This window comes from Bos mutus, chromosome 17 (assembly GCF_027580195.1).
Source record: "Bos mutus isolate GX-2022 chromosome 17, NWIPB_WYAK_1.1, whole genome shotgun sequence".
Taxonomy (NCBI): domain Eukaryota; kingdom Metazoa; phylum Chordata; class Mammalia; order Artiodactyla; family Bovidae; genus Bos; species Bos mutus.
In genome coordinates this window covers 10611369-10625614 of record NC_091633.1, presented here as the reverse complement: position 1 = coordinate 10625614, position 14246 = coordinate 10611369, and the positions used below count along the sequence as shown (strand labels likewise).

Here is a 14246-nt window from a genome sequence, read left to right as displayed (position 1 = left end):
CCCAGGGTCACAGACTCTCCATAGCTGGGGACAGTGAATGAAGTCCACTTGGAGGTGTTCAAAGTGAGCACATAAGTAACCTAACTCCTTTCAAGTCCTTTCTTTGGTTTCCTTTCCAGAACACCAAGACGCGCGCTAATTTTGGCTCCCGCCCATTTGCCTATGCTGAAGGGCAAGCCCACCGCAATGCTGCCGACCTGTGCACTGACCTGGCCGAGGAAATTAGCGCTAACTTCGAGGCCCTGCCCTTTGCCATGGCCTCTGACAGTGATAACGATGCTGGCACCAGTATTGCGTCAGACCCGGGCACTCATGGGCCACCATGCCGAATTGCTGCCGTAGCCACTGCTCAGCAACGTAAGCTCCCTCCCCTCAGGGTCCACCTGCTTCTTGGAAATGGGAATGCTGTTAATTCCATAAACCCATTTAGCTTGGACATACTCCAGTGCCCACTGGTAATGGGGTAATAGGCCCAGATAAAATAGGGAGCCAGGATGAAGCCTGGTGATCTGGAGAGTCCATCCCCCACATAGAAAAAGTCTGCCACTACTCAGAACCAACAGAATATTGCCACATGGAAATGCAGGCCTGAAAGATTGTCCACTTTTTATGAGACAGCTAAGAACCACAGAATTTTATATAAAATCTCCTAATTTTAAATGTTAATCATTTTTAAACTGATTTAAAATGGAACCCATCAAAGAATAATAAAATGTTAATTGTGGAATCTAAATGGTAGATGTGTAGGTATGCACTAAAAACATTCCTGATTATTTGAAAAATCTCATAATAAGATTGAATAAAAATGAGCTTCAAAAAATGAGATGTCTGCAGCCATATTTGGCCCTTGGGATACTGGTTTGAAAATTGTTTTAAGAGTCTGTTTAATTCTGTATCTTATTGAAGAACCATCTAAAGTCTTCTTTGAGTTAAATGAATTATATCCATATAAACTATTTTAGGATTCAAGGAAATTGTAGACGATTAGTTATTCCTTGACTCTGTGGTTTAAAATTCCTCTAAGAACTAAGAGTCTTTATATCTCACAAATTAAGAGAATCTGATCTGTCCATGTATGAGTTCATATGCCCTTGCCTAGAATTCACTGTCACTGTGCTTTGTTACAGAATATGATAGTGATACTTCCTGTCATTATAAAGTGGAGCTCAGCTATGAGAATTTCATCACCTCTGGGCCAGACCCCCACCCACCCCCCATTGCAGATGACGAAAGTGATGATGATGACGACGATGACATCCCACAGGTAAGAGCCCCACAGCGGTCGTTTAGCTCCCTGGTGATGAAGACAAGCCACGAGGAATATTTTGATCTGAGCATGCAAAACTTAAGTCTTTATGCTTTCAGTTATATATCACTGTGTTTGGACAGTAATTGGGGTATTCATTTTTCTAAACCACATATCAGTAGCTGTATCTGTTTGGCTCCATGGCCCAGCAGCAATCTGGATTTTGGAGAAAGAAGTACTTTGATGGTAATTCAGCAGTGAAGTTTGGAATCATGTGAAGTGTTTATATGGCTTTAGAGGGAAAGGAAGAGCTCACTCCAAGCCAGCTGTTGCCTCCCCTGGCCTCTGAGGGTGTAGTTAGTTTGACGGTCTGCACGGTGTGTTTCTGCCACTAGCATCTGAGCGGGGTGAAGACCTCAGGGGTGAAAGCCGTAGTAAGTCAGGAAAGGACACAAGGTGTTCCTTCTCCATTCACGTTTGCCTTCTCCTTCCAGGAGGATCACTATGCCCTGCTGGTGAAAGCCTGGGAGACCAAGGTTTTTCCTACCATCCGAAGACGGTTCCGCAACGAAGCAGAGAGGAAATCAGGACTGGACCAGATAAAGGGTGCTTTACAACTAGGTCTGGTGCTTTATGTTTTCCTATGGAACCCACTTCATGGCTTGAAGAGATGTGTTTACATGAAACTCAGGGAATAAATCAGAAAAGAGGGGCTCATCTAAAGTTGGGCCAGACTTAACAGTGTCCTCTTCTTGGGCCTTTATTGAACTTTGTGGTCTTTTGCTTTCTTCGCCAGGCTTTTCTTTGCTTGTCAGTTCTGCTCAGTATTTTAAGTTGATGGACTGTTAGAATGAAGCTGGCCTTGTTATACCAGGAAGCTGGATGGCCTGGTGGTTAATAGCTTGGGCTCTGACATCATGCCTGTGCTATTAGCAGCTCTATGACCTTGGGAGAGTTACTTAACCTTTCTCAACTTCCCTCACCTTTCAAATGGAACCAATAACGGTATGAAAAATTAAAGAGCTGACACAGATAAAGCTCCTAAGAACAGTTTCTGGCACGTAGTAAGCATCCATGGAACTTCCCTGGAAGCCTAGTGGTTAGGACTCTGAGCTTCCACTGCAGGGGGCACGGGTTCGATCCCTGGTTGGAGATCCTGCAGGCTTTGTAGTCTGACCAAAATTAAATGTCATGGTAATGATGATGGTGAGATTTTTTTTGTCCACTGGGCACATAGAATACAACAGAGTTTGACTGCAGACAGTGAATTATTAGTTAGTCTTAAATGCAGATAGCTGATTTCTGTTTTAAGGCTTTTTCTAATCTGTGAAAACCTGCTTTGTGAGATGCAGAAATGCCTTTTTCTAAGCGGCACAGCTCCCTTCCCTCGGACCATCAGATCAGGTTTTCTGTCATCATCATGGCAGTCAGAGAAGGTGTAAGGAGACAGTACTTGCTCTCTTTTAACTTTTGTCCTAACTGAGACTAGGAACAAATAAGGAGAAAAACCACCAAAAGACCTTTATTTCTTGACCAACTAATACACTGAATCCCTGATTTCCAGTGATAGCTAAGTAATTCCTTTTTCTCAGATTGGTGCCAGGACTAATCAGTATATGCATGTGTGTGTGTGTGTGTGTGTTTTTGGGGGGGTTGATTATTGTTTTTTATCCCACTGAGAAAGAGGAACAGAGCAAATTTCAGTACTGGATAGAAGAAGTTGATGGAGTTGCCCGTCGCTCTTAAATAAGCAACCTGTGTCAGTTGTAGCAATAATCAAACACAGTACAAGAATGTATAAAGAAAAAAGTACAGCACTACCCTCACTTTCTTCTTCCTCTCCATTTGTCCCGTAGTTTGTTCTCTTGAGTTAACGAAATTAGTTAATGAAATTAATTAATTTCATTAATTAGTCATTAATGAAATGACTGCATAATAATGTACAATCATTTTTAAGATGAATATGTTCTTTCTTTCCATTTTTTTTTCCTGGGTTATACTTCCCAGCAGTGCTACAGGGAGTGTTCCCTGTACCTTTACACACTTGAGCTTGTGTTTCTGTGGGAGAGATTTGAGAGTTTCTTAGAAGTAGGGCATTGAGTATTTTAAACTTGATAGACACTGTACAATTACCATTCCCAAAAGCCTGCCTACTCCCATGAATTCCCCTTCTGTCCTCATGCTAGGTACAAGTCAGTGTCATGATTGGACTGAAGATCGTGTGCTCTCTGGAGGGTTACCAGTTCTGTTCTGTCTTTCAGGCATGGTGGATATTGCCCGGCAGACAGTTGAATTCCTCTACGAGGAGAATGGTGGCATCCCAAGAGACCTTTATCTTCCCACCATTGAAGACATTAAAGATGAAGCGAACAAGTTCACGATCGATAAAGTTCGAAAAGGTTTTGCTTCCCCCCTTTCCTTCCTCTTTGAAACTTACCCTGAAAAAAAAAAAAAGAAACTTACCCTGAAATGAGAAGTTGAGTTTTCCCACACATGAGTTTGAGTAGGCAGCTGCTGGTTCTCCTAGGGTGACTCTCTTCACTCTGAGTGATTTGAGCTCTCCTGAGCTCTCCCTCGTGAGGCCTTTGGCTCCCTGGTGGGGAAACTGGATGCTTATCTGGCCTCTAGGGGCCTCTTGCACTTTCCCAGAACCTGTTGCATGAGCAGGGTGAGACAGAACACTTGAAGACAGAGAAGTGGGGCGTGGCTGGAAGATTGCAGGTAGGCCTCTCAGGCTTAATCCTGGCTGCCCAGCTAATGAACCATGAATATGTAGTTGTACTATGCTTTTTAGAATTTTATAGAAGGTATATATTCATTTGATTTAAAATCTGTTGCAGATTTTGAGGAAACAAATATACAGAAAAGCGCAAAAAAGAATCTAAACCCACTCATTATTAGACTTTCACAAAAATATCAGAACCTCATGGGCAGGGGCAGGCATATGTATTTACTTTTCTGTTTTGATTCCTCTTTGAGAGAAGAACTTCACAGACCATAAAACCCACCCTTTTAAAGTATACCTTTCAGTGGTTTTAGTATATTCACAAAGTTGTGCAGCCTCCAAACCATTGCCTCTGATTCCAGAACATTTTCATCCCCTGAAATGAATCCTGTACTCTCACCACTGCCATTCCTCCTTCCTTCTAGCCCCTGGCAACCAGTGATGTACTTTGTACCTCCTCATCTCTATAGATTTGTCTAGTCTGGACATTTCATAAAAAAATGTGTGGTCTTTTGTGTCTGGCCTCTTTCACATGGAATTCTTTTTCAAAATTCATCCTTGTTGTAACTCATGTTGGTACTTCCTTTTTATGGCAAAGTAATATTCCACTGTATGGATAATACCCTGTTTTGTTTGTCCAGTCATCAATTGGTGGGCACTTGGGTGATTTCTACCTTTTGGCCATCATGGATAATGCTGCTGTGAATATTTGTGTACATGTTTTTGTGTGGGCGTGTCTTCATTCCTCTTGGGTATATATGGAATATATGGACCCAGTGGAATTGCTGGCTCATATGGTAATTTTATGTTTAACCTTTTGAGGAACTGCCATATGGTTTTCCAAAGTGATTACACCATTTTACATTCCCATCAGCACGTATGAGGATTCCAATTTCTCTACATCCTGGCCAGCACTTACTATTGTCTGTCTTTTGATGATAGCCATCTTAATGGATGTGAAGGATGGTATCTCACTGTAGCTTTGGCTTGCATTTCTCTAAAAACTAATGATGTTGAACATGTTTTCATGCATATCTTTTCTCTTTGGAAAAATAGTTATTCAGATTTTCTGCCTGTTTTTTAATTGGCTTGTCTTTTTATTGTTGAATTGCCACAGTTCTCACAGCACTTTGTTTTATTATCTTCCGGACTAAGCTGTGTTCCTTTGGGGCTATAACTACATTGAGGGTATTGGTAAATGCTGGAGAGTTATTTGTATCCTAAAATATATAGGGTCCCAACATGTTAATGCTACTTGCTCCTGAAAAATCTTCTCCCCTTTACCTTCCTCAGGTCTCACGGTAGTAACACGCTCTCCAGACAGCAATAACGTAGCCAGCAGCACTGTTGGAACTGCCCTGCCAAAATTTGCTATCCGAGGGATGCTGAAAACCTTTGGGCTTCATGGAGTTGTCTTAGATGTTGATTCAGTGAGTGAACAGCCTTTTATATACAGTACAGACTTTCATGCCCAGGCCTCCAAGTACCTTAAAAGTGATTATACAGATAGATTACTCTTCAGAGTCAGGATAAAGAAACCAGACTGAGTGCTGTCATGCCAGATGACTTGCCTGAGATTTTCTCAGGGGCCCAGATCAGAGTTGATGGTAGAGTGTAAGCTATTAACTTTCAGTGCTGTCTGTAACTTTAGACCATACTGCCACTGCAGGGTTTTTTGGGGACTTTTTCCATCAGCCATGTTCAGTCTGCCCCTGCTTTATATCTACCAAGTTCCAAGGGAGAATTCTCCTGTTGGCCTTGTTGAATGAACGATCTGTCATTGTCACAATTGTTATACAGATTCAAAGGAATGGTTTTGTTGATCACATCATGTTACTGGTTCTCTCCAGGCTTGATTTCCCCATCTATAAAATGTGTGTATTAAACTAGATCAGTTGTTTTCTTCTCGGCTTTGCAGAACCCTCTCAAGAGGTTGGAGGTGGCAGGGGAGAAGGAATAGAAGAAAGTAAGGGCCGTACCAAAGCTTTCTTTTGAAAACAGAGTCCTGTTTGAAGGCTGTGATCCTTAGGTTACATATATGTGCTTGCATTTATGCTTCCCATGCAGGAAAAAGGGAAGAAATAATACACAGATCAAGCCTAGAAGTCAGATAAAGACGTAGCTATCACCACATAGATAAGCTTTGTTATCTGTCTGTCTACAGATACAGATAATGTTAGTTATCACTGATGCTTTGAAATGAAAGGTTTTACATCTTTAACTGACTCCATTTTACCAGACCATAATTTAAATCATGACATTTTAAAGAGAAGCTATTGACTGGTGGTTTACTAAGGTGAACTTCCAAGTAGAAAATTCCATCAGTAATATCTCCCACTCCCTTCTGATACAAACTTCTGACTCTAGTTATTAGAAAGTATGTAACTGACAATATATTTCAGCAATGGAAATGTGTGCCAGGAAAATTACAAAAATAGAAATTTGTTAAAGTAGTAATTCTGGTATTTCTTAAGTAGTCTGATTCCCTTTTTTTAATAGTAACCCCTAAATAAAGATTAAAACAAAGGGAATCAGACTACTTAAGAGATACCAGAATTATTATTTGAAAAAGTAATAGTATTGTTTGTTATTACTTTAAATATAATAATAATAATCCCTAAATAAAGATTGGGCTTCCCTGATGGCTCAGATGGTAAAGAATCTGTCTGAAATGTGAGAGACCAGGTTCGATCCCTGGGTCGGGAAGATCCCGTGAAGAAGGGAATGGCTGTCCACTCCAGTTTTCTTGCCTGGAGAATCCCGTGGACAAAGGAGCCTGGCAGGCAACAGTCCTTGAGGTCACAAAGAGTCAGACACGACTGAATGACTAACACACACAAAGAAAGATTACGTTGCTATTGGAGTCCAGAATGCACATGCATGAGCTTACCTTTTTTAAATTACTAGCAATAAAATAAAGCTATAAGACTAATCTCTGCTTTTATAAAATTAACATAAAACCAATGAATATAAATTTTACCTGGCAACAATGTATGTTGAACTGTTACAGAAATATAGCACTATTTTCTTTAAATTTCTGACTCATGGTTACATTAAAGTTCCTTAATTTATTGTACCAATTAAAATTCTCAAGCAGCTATACTCTAATAACAATTTTTAAAAATTTCAACTGGTATGAAGAAACTAAACACACTATCCAGATGTCTTTGGACTTTTAGACTCAATAAATGACATGAAACTAGCATTTTAGACTCAATAAATTACATGAAACTAGCATTTACTTCTATAAAAGTTTGGTACCTATACACATACATACATAAGTATTTTAAAAATTGGGAAACAAACCAGTGCTCAAAAAACAAATAGACATTTCTCTTTTCTGTTGTAGGTTAATGAACTAGTTCAGGTAGAAACGTACCTCCGAAGTGAAGGTGTGCTGGTCCGATACTGGTACCCTATTGATATGTTGGAAAGGCCCCCCGCAGGCTACAGAAGGACTGCCACCAATGGGCTCGTCACACTGGACAATACCAACCTTCAAATTCACAGGTAAGGGAATTCCCTGGTTGCCCAGTGGTTAGGACTCAGCACTTTCACTGCCAAGGCCCCAGGATCAGTCCCTGGTCAGGGAACTAAAATTCCACAAGCCATGTGGTGTGGCCAAAAAATTTTTTTTTAAAAAGCATAGGTAAAGTTGAGCCCTTCTTTCTAAGCAAGTCACAGAAATCCACTTACTGTGTTTTGTCACATGTGCTATTCATCATTGAAAATACTTTTCTTTCAAAGTTGAGCAAGTCAGAGGCAGCTAGTAAAGATAATAGTGAGATAGCAGGTTAGGAAGAGAGGTGCAGGATCCAGTGTCCCTGGCCTGAGCCATGGGTGCTTGGCTATCACTGGATGATGGAAGCGCGTCTGGAGATTTGAAGAGTGTGGACAAAGTCTGAAGACTAAAGCGAGTCAAGAAGAGACACCTAGGAACTTCCCAGATGGCCCAGTGGTTAAGACTCTTCAGGGCAAGGTGCATGGGTTCGATCGTAGGGGAGCTAAGATCCCTCATAGTACATGGCCAAGAAAAAAGAGAGACAGCTGAGAGGAGTCCGGGCACCAGGTGAGCAGCCAGCTTGTTTTCGTTAATCTGACAATGAAATCCTGAACCCTGCTTTGTGCCCAGCACCCTATGGGGGTCTCTAAGAGGAGAGTGTCTGCCCTCCGTGGGTTAACACCTAAAAACCTGGCAGAATTCCCTCACATACACCTGTGAATTCCTTCTTTCAGTTATAAAAATTCTCACAACAGTTCAGAAGAGAATATAATGGAGCTATCTGATAAAAGTTTCCATAAGCTGTTTTCATACCATTCATCCATTAACATTATAACTTCTGGTTTTATTGTCAGTTTTGAAGCAGCGTGAGTCTATCTCCAGCGTAGACCTCTCCTTGGAACACCAGATACACATGTTCAGCTGCCTCCTTGCCATCTCCACTCAGATATGTCATCACCCCATGTGGGTGGTCTGAAGTTTCAACTGGACAGTCAAATTCACGAGACCCAGATAGGCTGTACTTGGCACTAGCTTCACCTAGGTCCAGGATGGGCCACACAGCATGCCACAGGGCGGTGTCGTGCACGTGTGTCAGCAGGAGTCAGAGTCACCCACACACAAGTTCAAGGGCTCTTCTCTCACCCGGTGACAGCCCAGGTGTGAGGAATACACGTCACATGGCCATGTTCACGTGGTGACTAAACAGCCCCACGCCCCAAATAGAACCCAGCATCTTTTGTAACAACTCTACAAGCATAGCTTCCAGGGATTTTAGCAAGAGGCATGCCCCATAGGTAAGAGTCACCGTTTTCTGGAAAGCCCCGAAACCATCACCTCCTACCAAGAAGCTCTTCTTCCAGTCCTCCCAGTGCAGCTTGCCAGTAGGGGCTTGTTGTGACCATAAACAGGGTGCCTGGTAATACTGCTGATATTCAGGAGTTCCCTGGCAGTCCAGTGGTTAGGACTCAGTGCTTTTGCTGCTGGAGCCCAGGTTCAGTCCCTGGTCAGGGAACTAAGATCCCACATGCAGTGAGGTATGACCAAAAAAAAAAAAAAAAGCAATTAAATGTGGCTTTTTGTTTTGTTTAAAACACAAGTATCTAACTTGGAGCACAGAACATGAGGCCAGAGAAGCCTGAGATGTGGCCCTTTCTCTTCAGGAGCCCACGGCCCACCCGATATGGTGGCCAGAGTGTCAGAGCTCAGCGCCTCCCCTGCCCTTCCCTTGCAGGGAGCTGCTGCGCTGCGAGGCCGCGCTGGCCAGGCTGTACTGCCGCATGGCCCTGCTCAACATCTTCGCCCCCAAGCTGCCTCACCTGTTTACCCGCCTCTTCCACATCCCCGCCATCCGGGACATTACCCTGGAGCACCTGCAGCTGCTGTCCAATCAGCTCCTCGCTCCTCCCCTCCCAGGTAAACCTTGGCTTTGCCGCTGTCACCACAGACACCAGACCCAGGACAGACTAGCCGTAAGGGTGAGCCAGGCGCTGAGCAGGAGGTGTGTGTGGTGTCCTCCTTCTCCACGTGAGGAGTCCCATCACAGGACCTTTAGACTTAATGTACATAAACAGCATGAAAAGATTGCTAACCTGTTAAGCATTCATTGAGCTTCCCAAACTAATCATGGATCAAGGAAAATAATATATTTATGAAATCTAGTCACTGTAGTGTTGTCACATTCTGTTTGGCGTGTAAAGAAAAGAAAATGCCCCTGCCATCAAATGCCACCCAGGAGACCTAACTGATTCATCGTAACCTCAACCAGAGCTGTTTTCGTGGGCCAGCCTGTGTGCATCGGCTCAACTTGGGGCCCTTGTGGTGTGGTGCTCCCTGGTGAACGCTGACGACTCTGCTCTCAGCCTGGTTGAAGACCAGAGGGACCCTCCCTATCTTCTGGCATGTTGGCCTCCAGCCTGTTTCCCTTGACCTCTTAGCAACTGCAATGGGAGCAGGAGTGACAGGGCAGATGGCATTCTAAGCCTAGAGGACATCTCACAGCCCTGGGGTCCCAGCTGGTGCCCTTGTGAACGACATCTCCACAGGCCGACTTTAGCATGTGGGGTCCACTGGCCCACCCCCAAGAACTTAGAGGCTCCAAAACAGACCTGAAAAACTTCCAAGTACTGTGGAAGAAGCTTTATCACAATGACTAACTTGGGTTATAAAATCCACTCTCAACTACCCTGGTGGTTCCTAAGGGTGAACCCAGGCAGCCAGTAGGTCAGGCTGTGGGAACCCCTGAATCCTCTTTTACATGCTTGATAGACCTGGGCCTCCACTCAAATTTTTATTTTAGGAAACAGTTTTGTACCTTAAGAAAGCAAACATTTAAAGACCACTGAATTCCTGAATCCCACCCTGGAGGATCTGATTGGTAACATCTATTATCCAAGACCTAAGGCCAAGCTTGGAGAAGGCAATGGCACCCCACTGCAGTACTCTTGCCTGGAAAATCCCATGGATGGAGGAGCCTGATGGGCTGCAGTCCATGGGGTCACTAAGAGTTGGACACAACTGAGCAACTTCACTTTCACTTTTCACTTACATGCATTGGAGAAGGAAATGGCAACCCACTCCAGTGTTCTTGCCTGGAGAATCCCAGGGACAGGGGAGCCTGGTGGGCTGCCGTCTCTGGGGTCGCACAGAGTCAGACACGACTGAAGCGACTTAGCAGCAGCTGCAGCAGCAAAGCCAAGCTAACTCATCCCAGTTTTCCAGATGGGTCGCGCCTCGTTGCTACTTAGGATCTCACAGCCCTGGGCTGCTGTGATCTTCATCACCTGTGTTTCCTTTCCCGTCCCCAGATGGCACCATCAGCTCCAGCTCCATCCTCCTGGCGCAGTCCCTGCAGCACTGTGTCCATTCCCAGAACTGTTCGGCCACAGACCTCTTCTACCAGGGCAGCTCCCAGACGGTGCGAGAGTGGCTCAACGTGGCCATCACGCGGACCCTGCACCAGGGCGAGGAGAGCCTTCTGGAGCTGACCAAACAGATCTGCTCTTTCCTGCAGGTGAAAGTCCAAAGCTCTGACATCCCTGAACTGGGATTACAGGTTCTAATTGGAAATCTTACTGGCTGGCTAAAAATGACACTTTCTTGGTGCTTCCCTGGTGGCTCATTGGTAAAATATCTGCCTACCAATGCAGGAGACGTGGGTTTGATTCCTGATCTGGAAAGATTTCATGTGCCATGGAACAGCTCAGCTCGTGCACCACAATTACTGAGCCTGTGCTTTAGAACCCGGGAGCCACAACTAGTGAAGCCCGAGTGCCCTAGAGCCTGTGCAACAGGAGAAGCCACCACAGTGAGAAGCCCACACACCACAACTAGAGAGTAGTCCCCGCTCTCCATAACTAGAGGAAAAGCCCCCTTGGCAATAAAGACCCAACACAGCAAAAAAGAAATAATTAAAGAAAAATAGCACTAATTCCCTCAAGCCCCCACCTCACTAGCCTCCTTTTCTCTGCAGCTCCCCTACATTGTCCAATCCATGTGTCCTTCCTCCCAGAGGGCTCTTTTGTCTTCCTGATCTTGTTAAAGTGCGTGTATTATGTATTGGCTCTCCCCTGCCTGGGAGCTGGGAAGATGAAATGCCCTCTTGTGTTGAATCCCTGGTTTTCCCTGTTCAATGTCTCTGCAGACAGCACCAGAACAGTTCCCCTCCGAAGAGTTTCCAATTTCCGAGTCCAAAGTCAACATGGACGTCAATTTCCCCGGGGCAGCTTTCGTCGTCGTATCTTGCAAAGAAAGTCAGTCTGGATTCCGCAAAGAGTAAGTAACCTGACTCCAGCAGATGGTGACAGGGAGAGAAAAAGTCAGGCGGATTCTGGTGAAACTTACAGAAAAAGAAAACTCATTGCTTTTATTCTTTAATGCATACTGTATTTGAAAATGATTTAAAGTTCTTCCCTAATTTCCATGTTTTAGAAATTAGTCTGTATGAAGAATGACCTTCTAAAACGTGGTGGGGATGACATGTGTGCCCAGTTCTCACCGCCCTTCTCCCAACAAAGCGTCTGTTGATCTGACTGAACTCTGCTCAATTTCATATGTCCTCTTCAGTTCCTCTCTGTACAAGGCACCATGGGCGCGTGTGCTGGTGTACGGGCTGGGCCACAAAGTGAAGCGAAATGGCCAGCTGAACCTCATCGAGGCCGTCTGTTACCCGCGGGATGCGTCTCCGGCCAACACAGGGCTCACACCACCTCCTACCACCAACCAGTACCCTTCTGTGATCCTCTCCACAGACAAAGTCCACATCAAACTGGGTAAGTCTGTGAATTAGCTCACGGTAATAAGAACAGCTTTGAAGTCATTCTCTGCTTTCCTTCTTTGTGAAAATTGAAAGAATTTTCTACCTTGCTGTGTTCCCATTTCCCATGGGTGAAGAATAGGACTGCTCGGGGCAGTGTACTTCAGAGACAGTAAATGAAAAGTTGTCCCTTTCCTGCTCAGGGAAGGCCTGGCAGATGCTGCCCAGATGACAGGGGGGATTTTGTCTCCTTTCACAAGTGTGTGCTGGGCACATGCTGTTTGAAACCCATCACTTAGCTATAACCATCTTGGCTGCCCTTCCTCAAGTTCTCATTAAAACTGAGTTCTCTCGAGTATACTATGGCTCCCTAGGGCACAGACCTCAGAGATCGTCCGCTCCCCACGTAAATGATAAACAAAAGCTAGTGGCCAGGCTGGGAGGCCCACATCTCCCTGGCATCCTTTGTTAAGTCTTTGTAGATTTGGACTGAGCTGAGGGCTCCTCCTCTGTAAATCCTGACACTGTCGCTGGCTGTCTACTTTATATACCAGGGCCAGCTGATTCTGTTTCTGAGTCAGCACACAGAGAAAGGAAAATCTACTCTCAGACTTCCACTGCATGTCCTTGGCAGGTTGGACAGAAAAAGACAGACAGGTGCTTGCTGAAGACAGTCATAAAGATGTCTGTGAACTTTCAGCCAAAATTGGGCCTTGACTTCTGCACAGCCGCAGTCCTGGGGACATTGCATCTTTAGGGAATAAAGTGAAAGAACATTTCTTAAGAGATTTGGTCAATGCTAAACAACTTTATGATCTCTTTTTTTAGGGTCTAGTTTTTTCATTGTGTTTTGCCTACATTGTTTTTGAAATTGTGTGTAAACATAAAGGGTCTCTGTCCTACTATCACTCCCTAAATAAACGTTCACCCCAAAGTACACAGCTGTCAGCATGGTTCCTCCTGATCTGGCCAGAGACCCCTGGTAGCCCAGCTTATGGGTTTTTGTTTATTTGTTTGTTGGTTTTAATGTTTTTTAGGCCACACTGTGCAGCATGTAGGATCTTAGTTCCCTGACCAGCCCTCTGCACTGGGAGCGCAGAGTCTTAACTACCAGACTGCCAGAGAAGTCCCCCTCAGCTTACGTGTGATCATTGCTTGCAGAGAGGGTGGGGATGCAGTTCAGGGTATGACGGGGTTCCAGCCTCAGAGCCTTTCTCTCTCATCATAGGCCACTTCAGTCAGATTTAGATCATAGCAGTAATGCAAGGCAGTAAAAAAGAATCAAAGCCCTGGTAGTGCATGAAGTCTAGGGACCTCCTCACTGGTCTGCTCTGTCAACCTAAGATAAGCTGATGCTCCCATGGGATTGCAGCCACACCAAGGAGCTGGTTATTTCTTTACCAAGCCAGAACCATTCCAGTGAAGCATCTCTTAAAGTCTGACTTCCTGTCTCCACTTCAGGCCATGGGGCTAGGTGGTATCTGACTGACCAGGGGATGTTTATCCTTCCCTGTCCCCTCTGTCCCGTTCTCACACCAGCAAGTGGACTCCTTGGAGCTCATCCTCCACTGCTCCTCTGCCTGCAGCGGACGTTGTCTGGCAGGTGGGGAGTGAGGTTTCTTCTCACCCCAGCACAGGAGCGGATAGGCCTTGTTTCTCTGCTCACACCTGGCAGGTCTTTCTCACAAGCTAGTTTTGATCAGGTGTTGCCAATCACAAGCTTTCCTTCTGGGTGCTTCTTCTAGGGGTATCTCCCCCACCCGGAGCCGTGCTGGTGTTACACTCCCTGCCCCTCGAGTTCCCCCTGGCGATGGCCTTCACCGAGCAGCTACTGTCCTGGAAATCAGAGGATGGCGAAGGTAGAGCTGAAGATGAGCCTGACACCATCCCGACGTCCGTCCTCCTGCAAGTGGTGGAGCTGCTCGGTGAGGCCCACCATCCCCGGGATCGGCCGGGGCAGCTGCTTTGGGGTGGCCACAGTGGCCTGGAGTAGCGATAGCTCTCACGAGCTGCTATCAAG

General features: G+C 45.1%; 1 protein-coding gene across 6 annotated transcripts in view; it reads left to right on the top strand.

Moving 5' to 3' along the window:
- Positions 1-14246, top strand: part of HECTD4 (HECT domain E3 ubiquitin protein ligase 4) — a 170643-nt gene that overhangs the window by 136035 nt on the left and 20362 nt on the right. For all 6 annotated transcript variants that reach the window (XM_070386054.1, XM_070386057.1, XM_070386055.1 and 3 more), the window contains 11 exons: positions 120-357; positions 1128-1264; positions 1741-1867; positions 3508-3645; positions 5265-5401; positions 7321-7481; positions 9206-9387; positions 10779-10984; positions 11615-11745; positions 12037-12242; positions 13972-14151. In XM_070386054.1, coding sequence (XP_070242155.1) covers positions 120-357; positions 1128-1264; positions 1741-1867; positions 3508-3645; positions 5265-5401; positions 7321-7481; positions 9206-9387; positions 10779-10984; positions 11615-11745; positions 12037-12242; positions 13972-14151 — 1843 coding nt within the window. The remainder of the gene's footprint in view (positions 1-119; positions 358-1127; positions 1265-1740; positions 1868-3507; positions 3646-5264; positions 5402-7320; positions 7482-9205; positions 9388-10778; positions 10985-11614; positions 11746-12036; positions 12243-13971; positions 14152-14246) is intronic.